Source organism: Asparagus officinalis, chromosome 4 (assembly GCF_001876935.1).
Source record: "Asparagus officinalis chromosome 4, Aspof.V1, whole genome shotgun sequence".
In the NCBI taxonomy this organism is placed as follows: Eukaryota; Viridiplantae; Streptophyta; class Magnoliopsida; order Asparagales; family Asparagaceae; genus Asparagus; species Asparagus officinalis.
This window is the reverse complement of record NC_033797.1, coordinates 125,150,877-125,172,652: the sequence shown is the minus strand read 5'-3', so window position 1 is coordinate 125,172,652 and position 21,776 is coordinate 125,150,877. Positions and strand designations below refer to the sequence as shown.

General features: G+C 43.1%; 1 protein-coding gene across 1 annotated transcript; it reads right to left on the bottom strand.

The window, feature by feature from the left end:
• On the bottom strand, positions 6,092-12,597 carry LOC109838084 (probable protein phosphatase 2C 73). Its single transcript, XM_020406555.1, has 5 exons — positions 12,282-12,597; positions 11,076-11,387; positions 10,441-10,558; positions 10,128-10,351; positions 6,092-6,781 (listed from the first exon to the last, which is right to left on the bottom strand). Exons 1-5 carry the CDS (start codon positions 12,510-12,512, stop codon positions 6,344-6,346), a joined length of 1,323 nt encoding a protein of 440 aa, XP_020262144.1. The 5' UTR covers positions 12,513-12,597; the 3' UTR covers positions 6,092-6,343.

Here is a 21,776-nt window from a genome sequence, read left to right as displayed (position 1 = left end):
GGGGGCTCGCCAAAGCCGAGCCACCCCAAGGTGGCTCGGCCTTAGCCGAGCCACCTTGAGGTGGCTCGGTGGCCGAGCCACCTCAAGGTGGCTCGGCCAAGGCCGAGCCACCCTGAGGTGGCTCGGTGGCCGAGCCACCTTGGGGTGGCTCGGCCATGTGGCTCAAACTCTGCCGGATTGAAGAGTGAACTCGGAGCTTGAAGACCAGAAGACTTGCACCATTCAGATCTGATCCTCGGCGACCATCCACGTCAGAAAAGGCAGGATCTCGAGAGGAAGAAAGAACAGATCTGAGATCTACACGAGACTACACTCCAGATCTAAGCTTGGTCTTAGATCTCGAGATCTGAGCGATTATTCCCTTGGTGGATTAATCCCTCCCGGCTATTATTCCCTTCGTGGAATAATACCCGCATACTCGTGTAGATCCGACCGGATCTAGATCGCGCGGTGGTCCACGGATTAACCCCGGCGCAGGCAAAGAACCCACCAAAGCGAGCGACCGCAAAACAGGAGCTCGTGATTTGTTCACAGAGGAGAGTTGTAATTTTTCTTTATTTTCTTTGATTTAGTTGTAACCGGATCTATAAAAGACCGGATCTTTGTAACCCAAGATGACAATCATATCAATGAAAAAGAAAACAGTTTTCCACGCGAACAATCTGGCGACCACAGTGGGAGCCGACGATCTCGCCAACGAGATCGATGCGTCGCAGCCGCGGATTGCAATCCCGGTCGTGGAGGAGGTCGAGTACGAGTTCGACCAAGCCAAGTTCGAGGAGTACGTGTCCTCGTCCGGCTCTATCTCCCCCCGCAAGTCCAAGAAGTTCTCCTCCGGGAGAAAAGCTCGTTGGTTTGAAGCTGCTCGGGAAGCCCACGAAGCTCTCAACCCAACTGACGCCGAAGTTGCGTCAAATGAAGTTCCACCGACCTCCAATCAGGTCAACCCAACTCCCGCCAACGCCTCTACTGTTCAGGGCGTTGTGACTCTCTCAAAGAGAGCCCGCCAGAGGCGTCGTCAACGCCTTGCGCGGCAATTCGCTAAGGCGATGGAGTCTACGGACGGATTCCGCTACCACGCGGAGTTGAAGAACAGAAGAGGCAAACAGCCTCAACCACCAATGAATGGCGACTCTTCCAAGCCGCCAAAGAAAGAATGGGTCCGCGTCAAACGGAACCGTTCGACACTCGAGGAGCGCATTCGCAAGCGCCGCGCGATGTCAGCGCAGGCACGGGCTCAAGCTCAGGAAGCCCGTAGAAAGCTGCAAAAGGAGGTGGAGAAGAAGCCACCACCAACACGACAAGTCTGGAAGCCTAAGTCTGAAGTGGCGACTCAGGCCAAAAAGCAACCAGTGCAGCCTTCTAAGGAAGGTCAAACTCCGGCGAGTCAACCAAAGTCGCCGTCAATCCCAATAACTTCTCCGGGAGATCATGCAGAGTCATCCCGCAAGAAGAAACCAATTTTGGAGCGCCTCGGTCCAATTCCTGACGTGAGAGGCAAAGCTCCAATTCACGAGCGTTTGGGCCCGATGAAGAAGCCCAGAACGACTCAACATACTGGGGGTCGCCATCACCTCCAGCATGACAAAGACCTCAAGGCAGCTGCGCGCACCAATTTGCGCATTGAAGTCCAAGATCACGCCGAAAATTCACGCCCAAAAAGGCATGTTTTGAGGCGGGTAACCTTTGAAAGCCCAAAGAAGGCAAGTCAACCTCAGATGGAAACATTATCATCTGATAATGATTGTGTTGTACCTGAGAAGGCGTGCCCGCACACGATAGGTTACTCTGACTGTCAAAATGACGAGTTGTACTATCGTGCTGGGGGTACGAATAGAACCAGGAAGAGGAGTCCCCGAGAACGGGAAATTCAATGTCCCTGTTCCAAACTCATTCGGGCGGTATTGTCGGAATGCAATTGCATTAAGGCGGTCCCCGAAAGAGTTTCAGTTTTTGAAAGACTTAATGCGGAAACGCCAAAACCAAGGCCTAGGCGCTTCCAACGAAGAAGAAGGGTGATTGAAGACGGAGAATTTCCGAGGGTCACCACCAACATGACGAGCAAAGGGACATCGGCACGAGAAGATTTCGAGTCGATTCTGAAAGCTTCCCGACCTAGAACCCGTCTGCAGTCCGGAACCATAGAGCGAGCAACTTATGGTAGGATTCGGACAAGACGCCCTTCAGAAGATGAAGAATCTGATGCCGGCTCCGCGGTGGCATCAGATAATACAGTATCCAGCGAGGGACAACCCCGCGAGGCCCTGATGATAAGTGCGGAGCAGATGGCCAAGATGCTTGAAGACGCTTTGGCTAAGCAGAAAGAAAGTTTCAAATTTGAGATGGAGATGGCCATGCAGCAGATGAGAGAAATGCATGACCAACAGATCCAAGCATTGGCGAACCAACAAGGCGAGCAGAATCATCGTAACCCGATTAATGTGGAAGATGAGGATACAAATGCTCGTAACACCAATGATCCTCCCGTCAACGCAGGGGGTGGTAATGAGAATGCTGGCGAAGAAACCGGCGAAAACCTGAAGATCAAGAACCTCGAGAGCAAAATCAACACACTAATTTCCGCTCAAGAGACGAAGAAAACAGGCATTCCTTGCCCATACCCAAGAGAATGGGAATCGATCCCATATCCGGCGAAGTTTAATCTAATTAACTTCACGCCGTTTAATGGGATGGGTTCACCTACCCAGCATTTGATTTACTTCAAATCGCATTTGGGGGTGATCTCTGGTAATGAGCCTCTGATGGTGCGGTCATTCGTCGGCACTCTTCGCGGAGCCGCCTTCGATTGGTATCGCCGCCTCAAGCCAGGCAGCGTAAACAGCTGGGATGACATGGAGACCAAGTTCCTGGCCAACTTCTTCGACGACGACACCGAGATATCTATCGGATCGTTGCTCGATGAGAAGCAGAAGGACGGAGAGTTAGTCGATACCTTCGTCAAAAGATTCCGGAACAAGGCGATGAATTGCCGGGACCCGATCACCGAGGAATTCATCCTCCAGACCTGCCACAACAACCTCGCGTTGGACGTGCTAGAAGCAATGGGGACAGCACCATCCAATACATGGAAGGACTTGAAAGTCCGGGGAGAGCAAGCTGAGCGATTCCTCAAGAGGAAGAAGGCGGAAAGAGGCCAACCGGCGACAAGTGCTCCAAAGCAAAACTTCGTCCCACGGGGGAAAGGTAAGGCACAAGCTAATGCAGTTGATGCTAATCAAACCTTTCAATTGCAACCACAGCAACAGCAGCCACAGCAACAAGCACCCCAACAATCTCGAGGACAATGGCAACAACGGCCTCAGAAGCAGAAATCTGCGGAGCCGAGGTTTCCTAAAGTGTACTCCTTCAAGGATGATGAAGTTCCCGGCATCTTCAAATACCTGTTGGAGAACAACAAGATCCAGTTGCCGGCGATCGTGGATCAAGAAGGGGCCAGCAAAGTGACGGATCCAAAGTACTGCGCGTACCACAGAGCGGTCCACCACCCTACGAGATCATGCTACCACCTCAAGGACAAGATCCAGGCGTTAATCGACGTAGGAGTCATAACCCCGAAACCAGCCAAGAATGTGGGGGCCAACGCAGTGTCAATCAGTTTTGGGTCAGTGCCTACAACTTGGTTCGAGCCAAAACGCGTCACCAAAGTCGGGATGAAGACGGTGAATGACGATCCGCACGGACAGCGCCAAAAGGGACTTGTGCCGCACACAACCCCAAATGGCGAAATCCTTTGGGTTCATCCAGATCTGATTGGAGATGAACAATGGGCCGGTTCGTCATCCGGGAGGAAATCTAAAGGAAAAGGGAAATCTTGTTATGGAGTCTCTGCTATCCCAGGAATAGATGACGAAAGAATCCTCACTTTCCCGCTCTCTGAAGAAGAACAAGAAGCTTTTGCGACACGGAGCGGAAACGGGTATCATTACAATTATCCACCACCTATCGAGCAGGGGGTGAATAAACAGGGACCAGCCAAAACTCTCACGGAAATGGGAGTGATTACAACCAAAAAATTCCCAAAAGTTACTGTTCACCGGTGATTTTTCAGTTACTGTTCATCCGAAAAAAATACTTCACTGTTCATCCGAAAAAATTTTTCATTACTGTTCATCCAAGAACATTACTGTTCATCCGAACCCAAAAAATGAATCTTTAACTAGAGATTTAAGATCAAAAACCCAATAAAACTTAAATCCCTAAGAATTAATCAAGGTGGCTCTGATACCACTTGTTAGATCTACATCATGAAACTTGAGATCTAAAACCATATAGCCATGATTAATTCAAAGAGATTAACAAAATCAAAAGAGCGGAAGCTTATACCTGAATCCATGGATGAACCTTGAGATGAGTTTTGGATCTTCTAACCTTAGGGTTTCTCTAAATCCGAATTTATCTAGCTAGATGGGGGTGTAGAGAATTAGAGAATGTTACCCTAGGTTAGGGACCATAACCCCTTATTTATAGATGTTGTACTTTTGTAATTTAGCCCCTCAATAAATTACAATTACAACCTGGTATCTGCACATATAACCCCATGACTTATTTAAATACCAAATTAACCCAACTTAATTGATCACTTCAGTGGGTTATCCTGAAAGATAGCAATACACAATGATTAATCATATGTGCCCACAAATAGATTTATTAGATTAAATCCAACACAGTAGTCTATAAGGGACTGTTTGTTTCACCATTTTTATGGAAAAGGAATAGGATTTGTGTCTGACAACGGCGAAATTGTAAATAGAGGATTTTTTATGAATCACATTCTTGAGTTTGGTTCCCAAATAATTTATAGATTTCGGTATCTATAAAGTTAAAAAAGTATGCTGATTTTTTATAGAAACCCAAATCCTAATGATTTGGACGGATTTGGGGCAGAAAGCTGACGCATTTGTAATATTCTTCCTCTTTTTATTTTTTCGGATTCCGTTTCTTCACAAACCTTATATTATTATGAGACCAGATCCTATTCTCATTCCAAACCAAACTAAAGAATAGGAATTGGAGAGTTTTCTATAAAGTTGGATTCTATTTTTTCATGTTATGAAACAAACATAGAAATGAAAAAAAAAAGATTCCATGACAACATAAAATTGTCTTAAAACTTTTTATGGATTAGCTAGGAATCCATAAAAAATATGAGATTCCTAATCCTATTCTTGCCCACTATTGAACCAAACACTCCCTAAGATAATGCGTAATAACTTCGAGATTTGGAGTTAATTTGGTTCTTATCTTCAACTTGAAGCTTGTTAACTTCCAACTGGGCCTGTCTCCTCCAGTATAATCACGATGTTGTGATCATTTAATGTTCAATGAGCTAACTCTCACCTAATCATGTGACTGACACTCCGATATTAATTTCTGACGTCATGCTTTTAGCTCAAGGAGCCTCACTATTTACTTACTCCATCAGTTGCAAGGACCATGACCATAAAGTAGGGGTGCTAAACCGTATCCGTATCCGAGAAAATATCTGTAACCGTATCCGTTAGGATACGAATATAGTTACTCAAATCTATAACCGATAGAATATGGTTACAGATATGGTTTTGTAGTGAAATATCCGTATCTGTATCCGAAATATCCGAATACATATTAGTCATATTCTTACGATAGTTTCGATTCTTAGATTATGGATTTTTGGTTAATTTTGATGTTCAAGATATCTAATCTTAACTTTTTAATTATAATGGACATATTAACAAACTCTTTTGTATCACATGAACTATGTTTTTCTAAATACTATCTAGTTTTCTCATATCTGTTTTGTATCTGCATGCATATCCGCATGTATATCCGTAACCGTATCCGATTTTAGCGGATATGGTTATAAATTTTTCTTACCAAGGTATATCCGTATCCGTATCCGTATCCGTATCCGAGATGGGTAAGCGGATATGGATATGATAAGCATCATCCGAGCCGTATCCGGACCAAATGCACCCCTACCACAAAGGCATTAAGGAATTTGTTTTGCATGCGCTCTATATTTTTGGATTGTAAATTCATAAAACCATTAGGACTTGTTGCTACTAAAAAAACTAAAAAAAAAGTATTCAAATGCTCAACCCTTTTGAGTTTCGAACTAACAATGTATGTCACAATAACGTTGATCATTAATAACATCTGGCATCATACTCCTAACAAACTCTATATGCAGATTTTTTCTTGCAACGGAACACAATTTGGATAAAATCGAAACCTGAGCCACATAAATGATTGCATCTTCTTGCAATTTTCGGTTTTATTCTTTCAGTTACAAATTTTTACCTCAAACATTTCCTCTTGATCAAATCCCACAACAAGTCAATCCTCACTCAATCTCTTCCAATACTTTCACTGATTTCTTCCTCCAGCTCAAAACACTAGGCAAACTCGCAAACCTCGGTATCTTCATCAACGAGTTCGCTCTGCTGACACCCTCAAGAGCAGTCCAAAGCTCCTTAGTCTCCTGTTTGATGTCCTCGGTCTCATCACAGAGATCCTCGCTCTTCGCTGTCTTGAAGCTTTCAGTGAACGAGAGCTCGCTGGTCTGTGAACTCAAGAAGCGGGTAGTGAACGAAGACTTTGCTGATAGCAGCGGAGACTTCAAGAACAGGCATATTACTGCACAGTCGTCGACCTTGGAGGTTGGATGTTTCGATCTCCAGGATTTAACTGCTTGTTGTACTACTTGCTTTGCTGCGTCGGAGCGTTTGGTGGCTGAGGAGATGATCCTGATGACATCCTCGTTTGAAAGTACATCCCATACCTGTAAGAAGATAATGTTCAGAATGTTACGGAGATGTTTGATATCATAATTTCCTAAATGAACGCATAGGTTATGTTTGTTGAGTTGAGAGGAGTGGTGGAAGCCATGAAATATTTTGTTATTATTTCTTTAGTAGTACAAACACACTATATTCTCAAATACAAATACTTCTCTCTTTCTCTCTCTCTCTGCTACTGGGATGGATCTAACACCAACACTTTGGGGGTTATTTATAATATTGGTTTAGAGGTAGGTAAACACTATTAAGGGGTTGTTGATTACTGTTGCAAGTAAGGTGGAGAGGAGGGTTCGGTAGGGTGGGGAGCTACTGACTTCTAACACTCCCCCTCAGCAGCGGTTTTTCTATCCACAAGGCCAAGAATTCTAACTTTCTTTTCAATGCTTGGATTTTCTCTCTCACTGCTTGTCTCCATTCTTCACCCTCGTATGCTTCTTTGAAGGTAGATGGCTCCTTCACATCTTTTGTAATGGCCACATTAGCATACTTGAGATTCGGTTTTCTGGGTTTGGTTGATCTTCGAAGTTATTCAGTTTGTTCTTCTTCGATATTCTCTATCTGGCTTGGGCGCTCTTCTTCTGATATTGTCTGATAAACACCAGTTATTCATGGATTATTCTCCTTTGAGGATGTTGAAGAACTTGGTTCTGTCTTCTTTGACTGCTTCAGTTCTTCTTCTTGACTTGGCTCCCCCAGCTTCTTCTGCAACTGATCCTCTAAATCATTAGAGTCTGGGAGCACAACTTCTTGTGGAGTCTACCAAGATGAGTCTTCGTCAAACACAACATTCTTCGATGTGTAGCATTGTCCGGTTGTGGGATCACAACATCTCTATCATTTTCTTTCATTGTCATACTCCATAAAAATACACATTACAGCCTTTTTGTTGAACTTATTGGGAAGGTGATCACGCACGAAGACATAACACACACATCCAAAAACTCTGAAATGGCTTACGGTTGGGTTAGTATTCCATAACTTTTGAAATGGTGACATGAACTCTAGTTTTGGTTGTGGTAGCCGATTGATCACATGCGCCACACTCTTCATACACTCCGCCCAAAAACGTCCTGGTACGTTCTTGGCATGAAGCATGTTTCAACATATCTCCACAAGGTGACGATTCTTCCTTTCAGCTACGCCATTCTGTTGTGGAGTATTTTGGGATGTTATCTGTCGCCGAATCTTGTGCTGCTTCAGGTAATCGTAAAACTTCTTCGATGTGTACTCTCCTGCATTGTTTGTGTGTAGGCTACGAATCTTCTTGCCAAGTTCTCTTTCGACTTCTTCTCGAAATCGTTTGAATTTGAAGAGTGCTTCAGACTTTTCCTTCATAAAATCAACTCAGACATACCTCGAGTAATCTTCGATGAAAGTGACCAAATACCGCATCCCACAGTTATAGCAACTACTGTCAGTTTTTCTTGCTCGACGGTCACCTTGCTTCTCACATTGTTGTATTTTGTCGGTGTATGGCTGTCCTGACTGCCTCCTTGAACCAGCCTTTCCATACTCCTCTTTCCTCGCGCCTCTTGGTTTCTCTCTCCTTGCTGCTGAAAAGTGCTTCATCTTCACTTTTTATTAAAACGACGGCCATTTGTTTAGCTAGAGTTTCATGTGTAGCGAGAAAACTCTATAACTCTAATAATGTTGGTTAGGTTGGCCACCCGTGTGTAGCAGCAACGAGTCCGTGATATTCCGGTCTCAAACCGTGGATGATTATTCTCCTCATCCTTGCATCGGATAAGTTAGAATTTGGATCTAGTTGAGCAATATCTGAACAGAGTGATTTTACTTGTTTGAAGTACTGACTGATTGTTAGATTCTTCTATTGCAGGGTCGTCAATTGATTCTCCAGGAGTTGAAGTCGAGCATCGTTCTTTTTCGAGAAGAGTATTGCGAGCATATCCCATGCCTTCTTCGGAGTTCTAGCATCTCACATATAGTCTACAAGATCTTCTTCTACCATCATCTTCAACACATACATAGCCTTGCGCTTTGATGTTCAACTTTGTTAATACTTTATCAGGTTCTCGATGTGCTGTAGTTTCAACACCCTCGATGACCTCCCAGAGGTCTTATCATTGTAAATATGACTTCATACATGTCTCCCAGTAGTTATAGTTATTATCGTTGAGTTTCTTGAGTGTAGTAGTCGTATTTACCAGATCCGCCATCGTGACGTGGTATTGCTTCAATATCTCCACACAAATCTGGTCCCTAACCAACCAACTTCATAGTCCCGAGCTGAACACGAACTTCGACCTTCAAGAATACCGATAGGATCATCGTAGGAGAGAGCATGTCCCTGACCGCCTTGCTTCTATCACAAACTATAACTTTTACTATTTCACGTGAACAGTAACCATACTTATAAACAGTAACCGTATTCATGAATAGTAACCATACTTATGAATAGTACCATACTCGAAAATAGTGTCCAACACCTTCAAAGGGTAAATGATAATCTAATTTATTTTCTGATGTGGAGGATCCACCTTTGGTGGCAGCCACAGAGCATATGATAAGCAGACACACGCACCCTAAACTAGGCTCTGTAGCACTTGTTGAGTTGAGAGGAGTGGTGGACGCTAAGAAACATTTTGTTATTATTTTTTTAGTGGTACAAACACACTATATCCCCAAATACAAACTACTGAGATGGATCTAACACAAACACTTGGGGGGTTATTTATAACATTGGTTTAGGGGTAGGTAAACACTATTAAGGAGTTACAATATTGGAAATAAAGTTATGTTGAAATAACTAGAAACATGCTGATAAATACGGAAAAAAATATAATTTTGTTATTATAATAAGGGATTAACCAAAACTATCTGAAATCAAGGAGGTGCATACTTTTTGTTAATGAGAAATTTTGGGATTTCAGCAAGTGTATCCTATATGATAGGTTCCAAAACTATAAAAATTATGACAGGTTTCATAGAGGAACACCATGTTCCTTTCAATAGTTCACTTCAATACTAGTGAATCTTTGCGATAACTTGTGTACTTAGCAAACTTGTAGACATGTCAACTACTATTCGTCGAAAATAATGTAACAATGATCGAAATTAGCAACCTGTCACCATCTTCAACCTCTAGATATGAGGCAAGTCAGACAAGAATAGCTTTATGATGTTGCATCTAAATCAGCATTCCTAACTTGTTTCATTCGAGCGATGAAATTTGTGGAAAGAGAAAATCTTAGTGTCATTTAGTGTTCGATGAGCTAACAGGCACCTAAATCATATGCCAAACCATCATGACATTAACTTCACACGCAACCATTCATAAAATTTTTGAAGGGCTCACTATCTACTTACTCCATCAGTTGCAAGGACCAAAAACTCATCCTTTTCTGAAATCTTTCTATATGAGACCTGCGGTGTTGATATGAGACCGAAATCTTTGAGGCAGAAATCTCCGAAAGCTCTTGCCATTGCAAGTCCTGGGCAGTCTTCATCAGGAAGCCAAATCCTATGAACGTCTGGCTCTTCATCTAGAGCAAACACTCTGCCCCTGCAACTTGTAATCCTTTCTTCTTCGCCTTAATTTGATAAAAAAAATGCAGATAAAAACTGTTAAAACTCCAATTAGGCCTAACATATAATGTGAGAATTAGAAGATTAAACTCACTTGGCAGATTTGGCTTTAGATCAACCGTGAGTTGGACTGGAACAAGTTGGTTAGTATTGTCTCGGGTGCAAAGGATAGCCCGTGAATCTCCTAAATTTGCGATCATCAGGTGTTCTCTCTGGGGAGGAGAGGGGGAAAAACAGAGAATGAAGAAGAATTTACTATGGTAGTATTTACGTTGTGCATGCATATATATGCAAGTGATACATGTATTTACGGTTAATTGCGGGTGGATGCCCTGTAATATCACCAAATTGTGGACGGATTCCCTGAATGAATTTTTTGAGTACATTACGATCATGAGATACATTTGTCGAAAAACAATTTTTTTTTCTCTGAGGGACAAAGAGTCAAAAGTTCCATTCAAGGGGTCTATCCGCAACAATACAACTATAGGGCGTATACCCACAATTAAACCCATGTAACTATGGTTTCCATGATTGCATGTTTTTAATATGTACATACAGACGTAGGTATGTATACCCCATGTGTACGTATGCTGTGCATCCTAAAATCTGAATAAGTACTAGAAAAAGACTACTTATGCAGATTCAACCTTTTATAAATATACGATTATGAGTCATCAACCCAAACATTTCCAAGCAAATTTCTGAGAACTGATCAAGTTGCAATACCTGTTTAACAATTGACACAGCCGTGGTTCCACTGCAAATACAGTCAATGGTGGCATGGTTGCTGAGCTCCTTATCCAATTCCTCAAAGGCTTTGGTAAACGTAGACTTCCATGAAGAGAATTCACTTGTATCAGCATTGTCATCGTTGGGTTCGACATGATTATCATCGTCTAGTATCGTTTGCAACGAGTTTAATCTTGAAGAGAGTTTTGATGGTAGATTATCGCGAATGTAACAAGCAACCCTGTGGCCATAAGGTCCATGCCCGTCGAATACACCACAGAAGGTAGTGTCACTGGCTCCACCAAAGTCCTATATATAGAATGTAAAATTGGAACGCAAGGAGGATTCTCATTATGCAAGGGATGTAGACACTAAAATTCTTGGGTTTTTTGCTTATATAACCCCCAGAGGTATCCCATTTTGCGATTTTCGTACCCTCTCATTTAACACCGTAAAATGGGTAGGGCTAATTTAGCAGAAATGCTGATGTAGGGGATACGCTTACGGGTATGGTAGATTCGGGAGGTACATAGGTAAACAAAAATTTCAGTTTCTAAAGACAGGGTGCATTTTTATTGTCGTACAATCTTCTCAGTTAATCCGCAATTAAGGTTGTTTTGGGGGTGTATGTGTAAAAAACCCCTAAATTCTTATTGAGTTCAAACAATGTCCTCTGCAATTTAGCGATTCAAAATATATTCAGTTACCACTCAAGTTAATAATTTGCTTCTTTTTTCTCTAACATTTCGCTTTGTCTATATTGGGAATTTACATGCATGTAAAAGTCCATTTACTTTTATTTAAGCGACACACTAAAATTGGGTTTAGTTTGATACTTGAGCTCTGCTCAAGGGCCTGATTTCTCCTGAGCAGTGACTTTGCCATCTTCTTAATTAATTCTCTTCATACTTGTAGAATACAAGGTTCATTTAAAAAAAAAAACTAAATTCAGATAATGTACATCTGTGTATTTCTAATCTCTATTTATAGTAGCTAGTTTAATTATAATACCCAGTTCACCCGGCCTATTTCTATCTTTTTCAACAAATTAAGTTGTTTAGAAAGTTCTTGTAGCGGTACGAAAATTTCAGTGACGTTATTAGCCTTATACGATTCAAAGAAATTAACTGACGCTGCGTCAAAACTCTAAAGTTAGACTGATAATTAATCAAGAATAAATCCTCTCAGGCTTCGCTTAATTACCTCCCAGATGGTCATTGCGTCCTGGTTGACCCCCTTCCATCCTTGTTGCGAAAACATAGAAGAGCAGCTCGACGACCCTCGCAACCTCACACGCGCTCCTCCCTCGCCCACACGCGCGCCGTCCTCCGCGTCCTGATCAGCGCAGTCCTGGAACCTGAACACTTCGAACTCCTGGTCATTTTCTCCGCCGTGACGTCCCTTCTTCCTCCCTTTGCTACAACAGCTTCCCATGAGAGAGGGGGAGGGTGGGGGAGAGGTTGGGGGGGTTGGAGAGCATAAATGAGGGCTCCTGTGTGCATTAAACGTGCTGTTTCCTTTGCTGGCGCGTTGGTTGTCTCGGTTGGTTGGCTAGTTTTATATTTATTTATTTATTTATTTATTTCGTTTTAAATTTTTTATTTTTGGATGATGACGATGATTCACAAGGAAAGGGGGCATTGAAATGGGTGAGAAAACTAAACTTGCCCGTTTACAAACTCAAGGTAACGTTAACTAGCTAGCCCTTCGAATTTGTCTTGATTTTTAGAATTCTGAAAACAAGTTACGTATGCAAATGCTCACACGTCTGAGAAATCAGTGTAAATGCTCTCATACATAGAAGAAAAAAAAAGGGTTTTTTCTTTTTTAACCCAAAGTTTTACCCCCACTTATTTAAAAACCCATTAACTTTTCCAAACATCAATACACCCATTGTATCCCACCCCACTTATTTCTAAACCCAATATGTATAATAAACCCATTATTACTGTATTTACCCTCAAATTCACTACACAAGCTCTTTTCTTCCTTCCTCTTCTCCTTCAATGACCACCACCAACCTCCTCCTCTCCCCTTCCTTCACTTCCCCTCCTCCCTCAAACCCATCAACCTCTCCCTCTGCTGCCCTTTATCTCCCCTCGCCGCCACGTCACCCACCGCCGTCAACCTCGAATCGGATGAACAGCCCACCAACGGTTTCGACATCGACTCCCCCCAGTTCGCCGACATGGAGGCAGGCAAGGATCTGAAACACTTGTCGTCGCCCACCACCTGTTCGTTGAATTTACGCTTAATGTTCTCTGATGTATGTCATGTGAGCTTGTAATCAATTTTTCAGATTTTAAAAAAGTGCAACTCTTTATAGTAAAGTGTTACATATTGTGATGATCTTTTGTAGTGGTGATGTGTAATTGTTGTTTCACACTGTAACTATGTTCTTATTGTTAAAACTGTGTCGTTTCAGAGTTGAAATTGTATCGTTTTTGAGCAACGCAAACGTGTGATGACATGTAAGATGTGTTGTTTGATCAATTGATGATGTGTAAGATGTGTTGCTTGATATCACATCTGCCCTAAGAGAGAGTGGTTTTCTAGCTTTGAGGAGCTAGAAAGAGGGGATGTCGTGCTTATGGGTAATGATCACGTATGCCCTATTGGTGGTATTGGTTCAGTCCGGATCAGGATGCATGATGGTGTAGTGAGGGAATTGAAGGAAGTGAGGTTCGTGCCGCAGTTGACGAAGAACATCATTTCTCTTGGGACTTTGGAGGCAGCAGGATATCGAGTGATCTTAGAGGATGCTACAGTGAAGGTCACGAAGGGTTCTATGGTGGTGATGCGAGGTGTCAGGGAAAACTACCTATACTACTTGAAGGGCAAGACAGTTACAGGGGGTCTGGCAGCTTCTATCACTACAGAGGAGGACACTACCACCTTATGGCACATGAGACTTGGACACACAGGAGATAAGTCCCTACAGTCATTGGCTAAACAGGGGCTATTGAAAGGTGCTAAGACCTGCAAGATGGAATTGTGTGAGCATTGTGTACTTAGGAAGAAGACTAGAGTGAAGTTTGGCACCGCTGTTCATAACACCCTAGGTACATGGGATTATATTCACACGGACGTTTGGGGTCCTTCCAAGAACACATCTCTTGGTGGGGCCAACTATTTTGTCACTTTCATTGATGATTATTCCAGGAGGAATTGGGTATACCCGATGAAGCATAAACATCAGGTCCTGGATATTTTTGTGGAGTGGAAAAAGAAAGTGGAGCTGCAGACAGGTAGAAAGGTGAAGACTCTACGTTCAGATAACGGTGGAGAGTACAAGAGTGATCCGTTTCTGCAGTTTTGCCGGGATCACGGCATTAGAAGACACTTCACAGTTCGAGAGACACCGCAACAGAACGGGGTGGCTGAGAGATTGAACCGTACCTTGCTGGAGAAGGTGCGGTGTATGATGACGCAGAGTGGATTGCCTAGATCTTTTTGGGCCGAGGCGTTGGTTTATGCGAGCCATCTTGTGAACAGGTTGCCGTGCACTGCGATAGACGGGAAGACTCCTTTGGAGCGTTGGTTTGGTTCGGTGGCTAGTGACTATGAGTCGCTTCGGATATTCGGGTGTCCAGCTTATTATCATGTCAGTGATGGTAAATTAAATCCGAGAGCGAGGAAAGCAGTCTTTGTGGGATTTAGAGATGGAGTCAAAGGCTATTCAAGGAGGCAGAGTCTAGCCCCGATTCGATCAGGTGGAGGGAAGCTATGGAGGAGGAGATGTGATCTCTTCAAAAGAACGACACTTGGACACTTGCACATCTACCTAAGGGTAAGAAAGCTATTGGTTGCAAGTGGGTATATGCGAAGAAGGAGGGATCTTCTATTGGGGACATTCGGTTCAAAGCCAGATTAGTTGCCAAGGGATATGCACAGCTTGAGGGCATTGATTATAACGAGGTATTTTCACCCGTTGTGAAGCATTCGTCGATTCGAATTTTATTGGCGTTGGTGGCACAGTTGGATTTGGATTTGGTCCAGATGGATGTGAAGACAGCCTTTCTACACGGTGATTTAGATGAGGAGATCTACATGACACAACCACAGGGTTTCAAAGCTGCAGGAAAGGAAAATTTGGTTTGTAAGCTGAAGAAGTCTCTTTATGGTTTGAAGCAGTCACCAAGACAGTGGTATAAGAGATTCGACGGCTTTATGATTGGCCGAGGGTACACGAGGAGCCCATATGACCCATGTGTTTATATGCACAAGCTACAGGATGGTGAGCTCATATATTTGCTTTTATATGTTGATGATATGCTTATTGCTTCCAGGAATTCTTCAGCTATTCGAAAGCTGAAAGAGGAGTTATCATCCGAGTTTGAGATGAAGGATCTTGGAGAGGCAAAGAAGATATTGGGTATGGAGATCGAGCGAGACAGGGTGAAGGGGAAATTGAAGCTTACACAGAGGAGTTACTTGCAGAAGATGTTGAAGAAATTCAGCTTTGATGGCAATGCAAAAGCAGTTAGCACACCATTGGCTCCACACTTCAAACTTTCAGCGTTGATGTCACCTGTTTCAGTTGAGGACAGAGATTATATGTCGAAGGTCCCATATGCCAGTGCAGTAGGTAGCTTGATGTATACGATGGTGTGTACGAGGCCAGATTTGTCACAGGCCGTGAGCATGGTATCGAGATACATGCACGACCCGGGGAAGGGTCACTGGGAGGCCGTGAAGTGGATTCTACGGTATGTTCGAGGCACCGTGGATGTTGGTTTAGTATTTCAGAAGGATGAGAAGGATGGGCAGGCTTGTATTGGATATGTGGATTCAGACTATGCTGGAGATCTAGACAAACGCCGGTCTACGTCAGGTTATGCTTTTACATTGGCAGGTGCACCTGTATGTTGGCGTTGCACGCTTCAGTCCACAGTGGCTCTCTCTACTACAGAGGCAGAGTATATGGCAGTTACTGAAGCTATTAAGGAGGCTTTATGGTTGCGTGGATTATTGGAGGACTTGGGGATTGCACAGGAGACTATTCGGATATATTGTGATAGTATGTCGGCTATCTATTTGGCAAAGAACCAGGTTTATCATGCGCGCACAAAGCACATCGATGTCAGATTCCACTTTGTACGGGACGTCTTGGATGATGGAGATGTCATATTGGAGAAGGTCCACACAAATGACAACCCTGCAGATATGTTGACCAAAGTTGTTTCAGGTATAAAATTTGGTCATTGTTTGAAGCTTTTGAACATCCTTCAGTGCTGAGGCCTTTGGAGGCCATTTGGATGAACTACGTTCGGCTTGATTCCTTGGGCAAGAGGATATGTAGGCAGTCTTTCAGATGCAGCCGATTTGATCAGTTGATTTAGATAGGGGGGAGATCGCGTTTCAGCTCGAGTATTGTTCCTGGACTTGTTGAGGAACTATTGGATGATTTGGTGTCGGCTCAGTTTTTGGTGGAAACATTCGCCGAGGTGGAGAATTGAAGAAATTACAGAAACTCAGAAGAATCAGGCAAACCAGGCGGCGGTCGACCGGTCCGGTCGACCGCATTCGTGCACAAAGCTTACTGTGCGTCAGGAAGGTGGTCGGTCGACCGGTGCGGTCGACCGAGGGGTTCTCTGGATTTTTGGGTTTTCGACTGGGAGCTGGTCGGTCGACCGGGCCGGTTGACCGGAATTGATCGCGGTCGACCGGGCCGGTCGACCGGCGCTATTTTGGCAGGTTTTTGACCCGTTTCGGTTTGAAATCTATATATACCCTAAACCTGATTTGTTAGAGTATCTGAAGGACGATTTTGAGCAGCCTCTAAGAGAGATTTGTTGCATCCAATTGTAGGAGAGCTTTGATAGATCAAGAGCTTTGTTTTAGGGTTTGGTCTGAGAGATTTGTAACCCTATTTGTATTCTCTTGATTTCTAGTAGAAAGCACTCCCCCCCCCCTCCTTGCCCCGTGGACGTAGGCAACTTGCCGAACCACGTAAATTCTTTGTTCTTGCTGTGATTGTGGTTTGCATATTATTTATGGTTTAGTTCGAGTTATTGTTAGTGTTGCCCTAGAAAGCTTCCGCCGCGCACAACAACAGTTTCAACAATAAGAACATAGTTACAGCGTGAAACAACAATTACACATCACCACTACAAAAGATCATCACAATATGTAACACTTTACTATAAAGAGTTGCACTTTTCAAAAATCTGAAAAATTGATTACAAGCTCACATGACATACATCAGAGAACACTAAGCGTAAATTCAACGAACATGTGATGGGCGACGACAAGTGCTTCAGATTCTTGCATGCCTCCATGTTGGCGAACTGGGGGGAGTCGATGTCGAAACCGTTGGTGGGCTGTTCATCCGATTCGAGGTTGACGGTGGTTTGGTGGGCTGTTCATCCGATTCGAGGTTGACGGTGGTGGGTGACGTGGCGGCGAGGGGAGATAAAGGGTAGTAGAGGGAGAGGTTGATGGGTTTGAGGGAGGAGGGGAAGTGAAGGAAGGGGAGAGGAGGAGGTTGGTGGTGGTCATTGAAGGAGAAGAGGAAGGAAGAAGAGAGCTTGTGTAGTGAATTTGAGGGTAAATACAGTAATAATGAGTGTATTATACATATTGGGTTTAGAAATAAGTGGGGGTGAGATACAATGGGTGTATTGATGTTTGGAAAAGTTAATGGGTTTTTTAATAAGTGGGTGTAAAACTTTGGGTTAAAAAAGAAAAACCCAAAAAAAAAACTTTTTATTAGCCTAACGATTCCGCTTCGGCTAAATACCCATATTAGTATTTCAATTCCACCTCCATTTACCAAGAATGTATTTTAATTAGGCAAACCTGCTTTAAAGCATTTTAATTGATTCAACTTACCAACAAGACCCCTTTTCTTATCGGCGACTAGTTTTCCGACGAAAGCTCGTCACGTGTGTGGCACATGATGACTTAAATTGTTTTTAGCTGCTGATGTGATACGGATTTTCTGACGTGGCGGTGTTTAAAGGCGGGAATTAACCCTTTAAAAATTCCAATTCATCCAAAATAGGACAGATCTGTGCAACATCAGCAGCTAAAAATCAATTTAAGTCATCACGTGCCAAGCACGTGACGAGCTCTCGCTGGAAAACTGGTCGCCGACGAGAAAAATGACATTGTTGGTAAGTTGAATCAATTAAAATACCTTAAAGCAGGTTTGCCTAATTAAAATATTTTTTTGGTAAATGAGGTGGAATTAAAATACCAATATGGGTATTTAGCCATTCGGCTTCTCTAGGTTTTTTTGTCATCCATGCATTGCGTGCACCGAAATATCAATTAATTGGAGGAAAAACTCCCCATGAAGAGCTTTGCTATAGGGACCCAAAATATGAGACCAGCAATGGGGACTGGTGAGGTGTCTCCCTCCTATTACATAATGAGCTGGCCATCATTAATGATGACCAGCTCATTATGTAATAAGATGGGGACACGTCACTTGTCTCCCCTGTTGATCTCATATTTTGAATCCTTATAGCAAAGTTCTAATTAAAGTATTAAATTTTATCATTATTTTTACTTGTATGAGTATAGCTCCTATAAATTTACGCAAAGTGAATGCTTTGTCTACCCATTCTTTATGTCTGCGGATGTGCGATAAACATTAAGATTGTTTGAGATGAGTATCTTGATGTTGTTAGAAATCAACACACACCTAAAACCAAATCCGACGGTGCAAAAAGTTGATGGACAGATTTTATAAGCATACCTTAATTTTATTTTATTTTTGTTTTTTGTTCGAGTAATCGAACCAGATGTCCAAGATTTAATTAGAACAGAGAGATGTTGGATTTAATCTAATAAATCTAATTGTGGGCACATATGATTAATCAATGTGTATTGCTATCTTTCAGAATAACCCACTAAAGTGATTAATTAATTTGGGTTAATGGGTATTTAAATAAGTCATGGGGTTATATGTGCAGATACCAGGTTGTAATTGTGATTTGTTGAGGGGTCAAATTACAAATGTACAACATCTATAAATAAGGGGTTATGGTCCATAATCTAGGATTAGATTTTCTAATTCTCTTCACCCCCATCTAGAGAGAAATTCGGCTATAGAGAAAACCCTAAGGTTAGAAGATCCAAAACTCACCTCAGGTTCATCTATGGATTCAAGTATAAGCTTCCGTTCTTTATGATTATTGTTAATCTCTTCGAATTAATCATGGTTTTATGGTTTTAGATCTCAAGTTTTTATTAGATCTAACAAGAGATACTACGTAAAGAGGATAAGGAGAAGAGTGAGATGTAAACGATGATTAACTTGTAAGAAAAAGCATGAGACTGACTAATCTAGATTAATCCCGAATCAAAAGGCGTCACGCCGTTCGAAGATGTTCGTTTACTACGGCGAACGGCGATATCCATTTTGCTTTCCTTTTTTAGAAAACAAAATTGCTGTGGGAAAATAACTCTTAATTAAGCAAGATTCCCATCTGAGCTAAGCTCATTTTGTATTTTGTTAACTGCGTACCAATTTCGCCTTCGATTCTTACAGAGTTGTGAATCTCTGAATCTAACAGAGAATCTTTGGAACTACCGCATGTTATGTCATCATTCTTGTTGTTCTTATCCATATGGTTTTAAGAAAGATGATCTTAGACGCATAATTTATAATTAACAGTTATCTTTATTCTTTTGAATTAATCATAATTTATATATCGCGTTGTTCTTAGTTGGATCTGTCTAAATTAAGGAAGGATGTTTGCTTTTTGGACTTTGCCACTTTCATTATTTAGTAGTTGCTTGTGTGGGAAAGTAACGTGAAGAGCATATATCCACAGATTTTGGTAGAGGATCGTTATTTAGTAGTTGCTTTGCGCGTGCAACTAATTACAAAGATTTATCTGGATCGAATTCGAATTCAGACTAAACGGAGTTCTAATTTGAATAACATACTATTTCATTCGATTTGGTTCGTTCATCCTTTCTGACCTCATTTTATGTAAACTTGTGCCTTTCTCACCGAAGGCATCCCCAATGTACTCGTCAGATGCGACTAATACCTAAGCCGTTTCCCAAGTGGAGACTATATATAGTTTCAAGAAAAATATTTTAAAGAACCAAAATATGGGATCAAGAGAGGGGACATGTAAGGTGTCCCCTTCCTATTGCATAATGAGCTGGCATGCCAGCTTATTATGCAATAGGCATGCCAGCTCATTATGTAATAGGAAGAGGACATCTTATCTGTCTCTTCTCTTGATCCCATATTTTAGGTCACTGTAATTGTTAGAATTGGGGGTGAAGCCCAAACCTGCAGGCGAGCTTCTCTAGGCGAGGATGAAGCTCAGGCGAGGTCAGCGGCTGCAGGCGGAACTCGAGATCTAGGTGAGGTCTCGACGAAGAGGTGCAGGCGAGATTGATCTCGTGGCGGGTGTGTGCAGGTGAGCTCGTGGCAAGCAGGCGAGCTCAAAGCGGACCAGAGGCGAGCTCGAGAACTTCTTGCAGGCGAGTTCGACGAGAGACAGATGAGCTCGAGTTTGGGGTCTGTAGGCGGAGTCGAGAGCAGGCGAGCTTGAGCTCCTCGCAAGCGAGATCGTCGACAGGCAACGACAGCCTCACATGACCAGCTCATTACGCAATAAAGAGGGGACATCTCATTGTAGGCATGTAAAATTGCTTATAGGTCCCTTTTGCTCAGCTCGGCACAAACCGACGAACCAACGAGGTGTTTAGTTTCGGTTACACACAAAGATCCGGACCTTTTTAAAGATCCGGTTCACAATGAAAGTCAAAACTAAAAGATAAAGGAAAGCCATCTACTAACTTTGTCCTCCTTATTGAACTCCGCGCAACCGAGAATCGCCAAGCTCCCTGCTTTCTCACGCGCTCGCTCCCGCCTTCATGGCCATGGGTCTTTGCGCCTGCGCCGCGGGCTTGTTATGCCGGTGGACCACCGCTGAGATCTAGTATCCGGTCGGCATCTACGCAGTACGACGGGTATATATATTCACCAAGCGAAATAATAGCCGGGGAGATTGTGTTCCCAACGGGAAACAATCGTCCAAGGTCTCGCGGGATGCTAAGACCAAGTTCCTAGAGTCCGGAGTTCGTACGCGTAGATCTGAGATCTGATCCGTCTCGAACACCTGCCTTATTTGACGTTGATTGATGCGACGCACCAGATCTGGAGGGGGGGGGGGGGGGGGTTGTGTCAGTCCTCGAAGTCCAAAGCTTGAAAGCCCGGCTGGATTGGAGACTCAGAACCAAACAAGATTCAAGCTTTGGGACTTCGAGGACTTGCACATCCAGATCTGGTGCTCGGCGATCATCAACGTCAAATAAGGCAGGTGTTCGAGAGGATCAGATCTCAGATCTACGCGTACGAACTCCGGATCTAGGCTTGGTCTTAGATCCCGAGACTTGGACGATTGTTTCCTTGGTGAAACAATCCTCCCCGGCTATTATTTCCTTGGTGAAATAATACCCGTCGTACTGCGTAGATCCGACCGGATCTAGATCGCGCGGTGGTCCACGGCAAACAACCCCGGCGCAGGCAAAGAACCCACAAAGCGAGCGACCGCAAAACAGGAGCTCGTGATTCGTTCGACAAACAAGGAAACAAAGTTGTAATTTTCATTTATTTTCAATTTGATTTTCGTTGTAACCGGATCTATAAAAGACCGGATCTTTGTAATCCAAGATGACAATTATCTCATTAATGAAGAAAGCAACAGTTTTCCCCGCGAACAA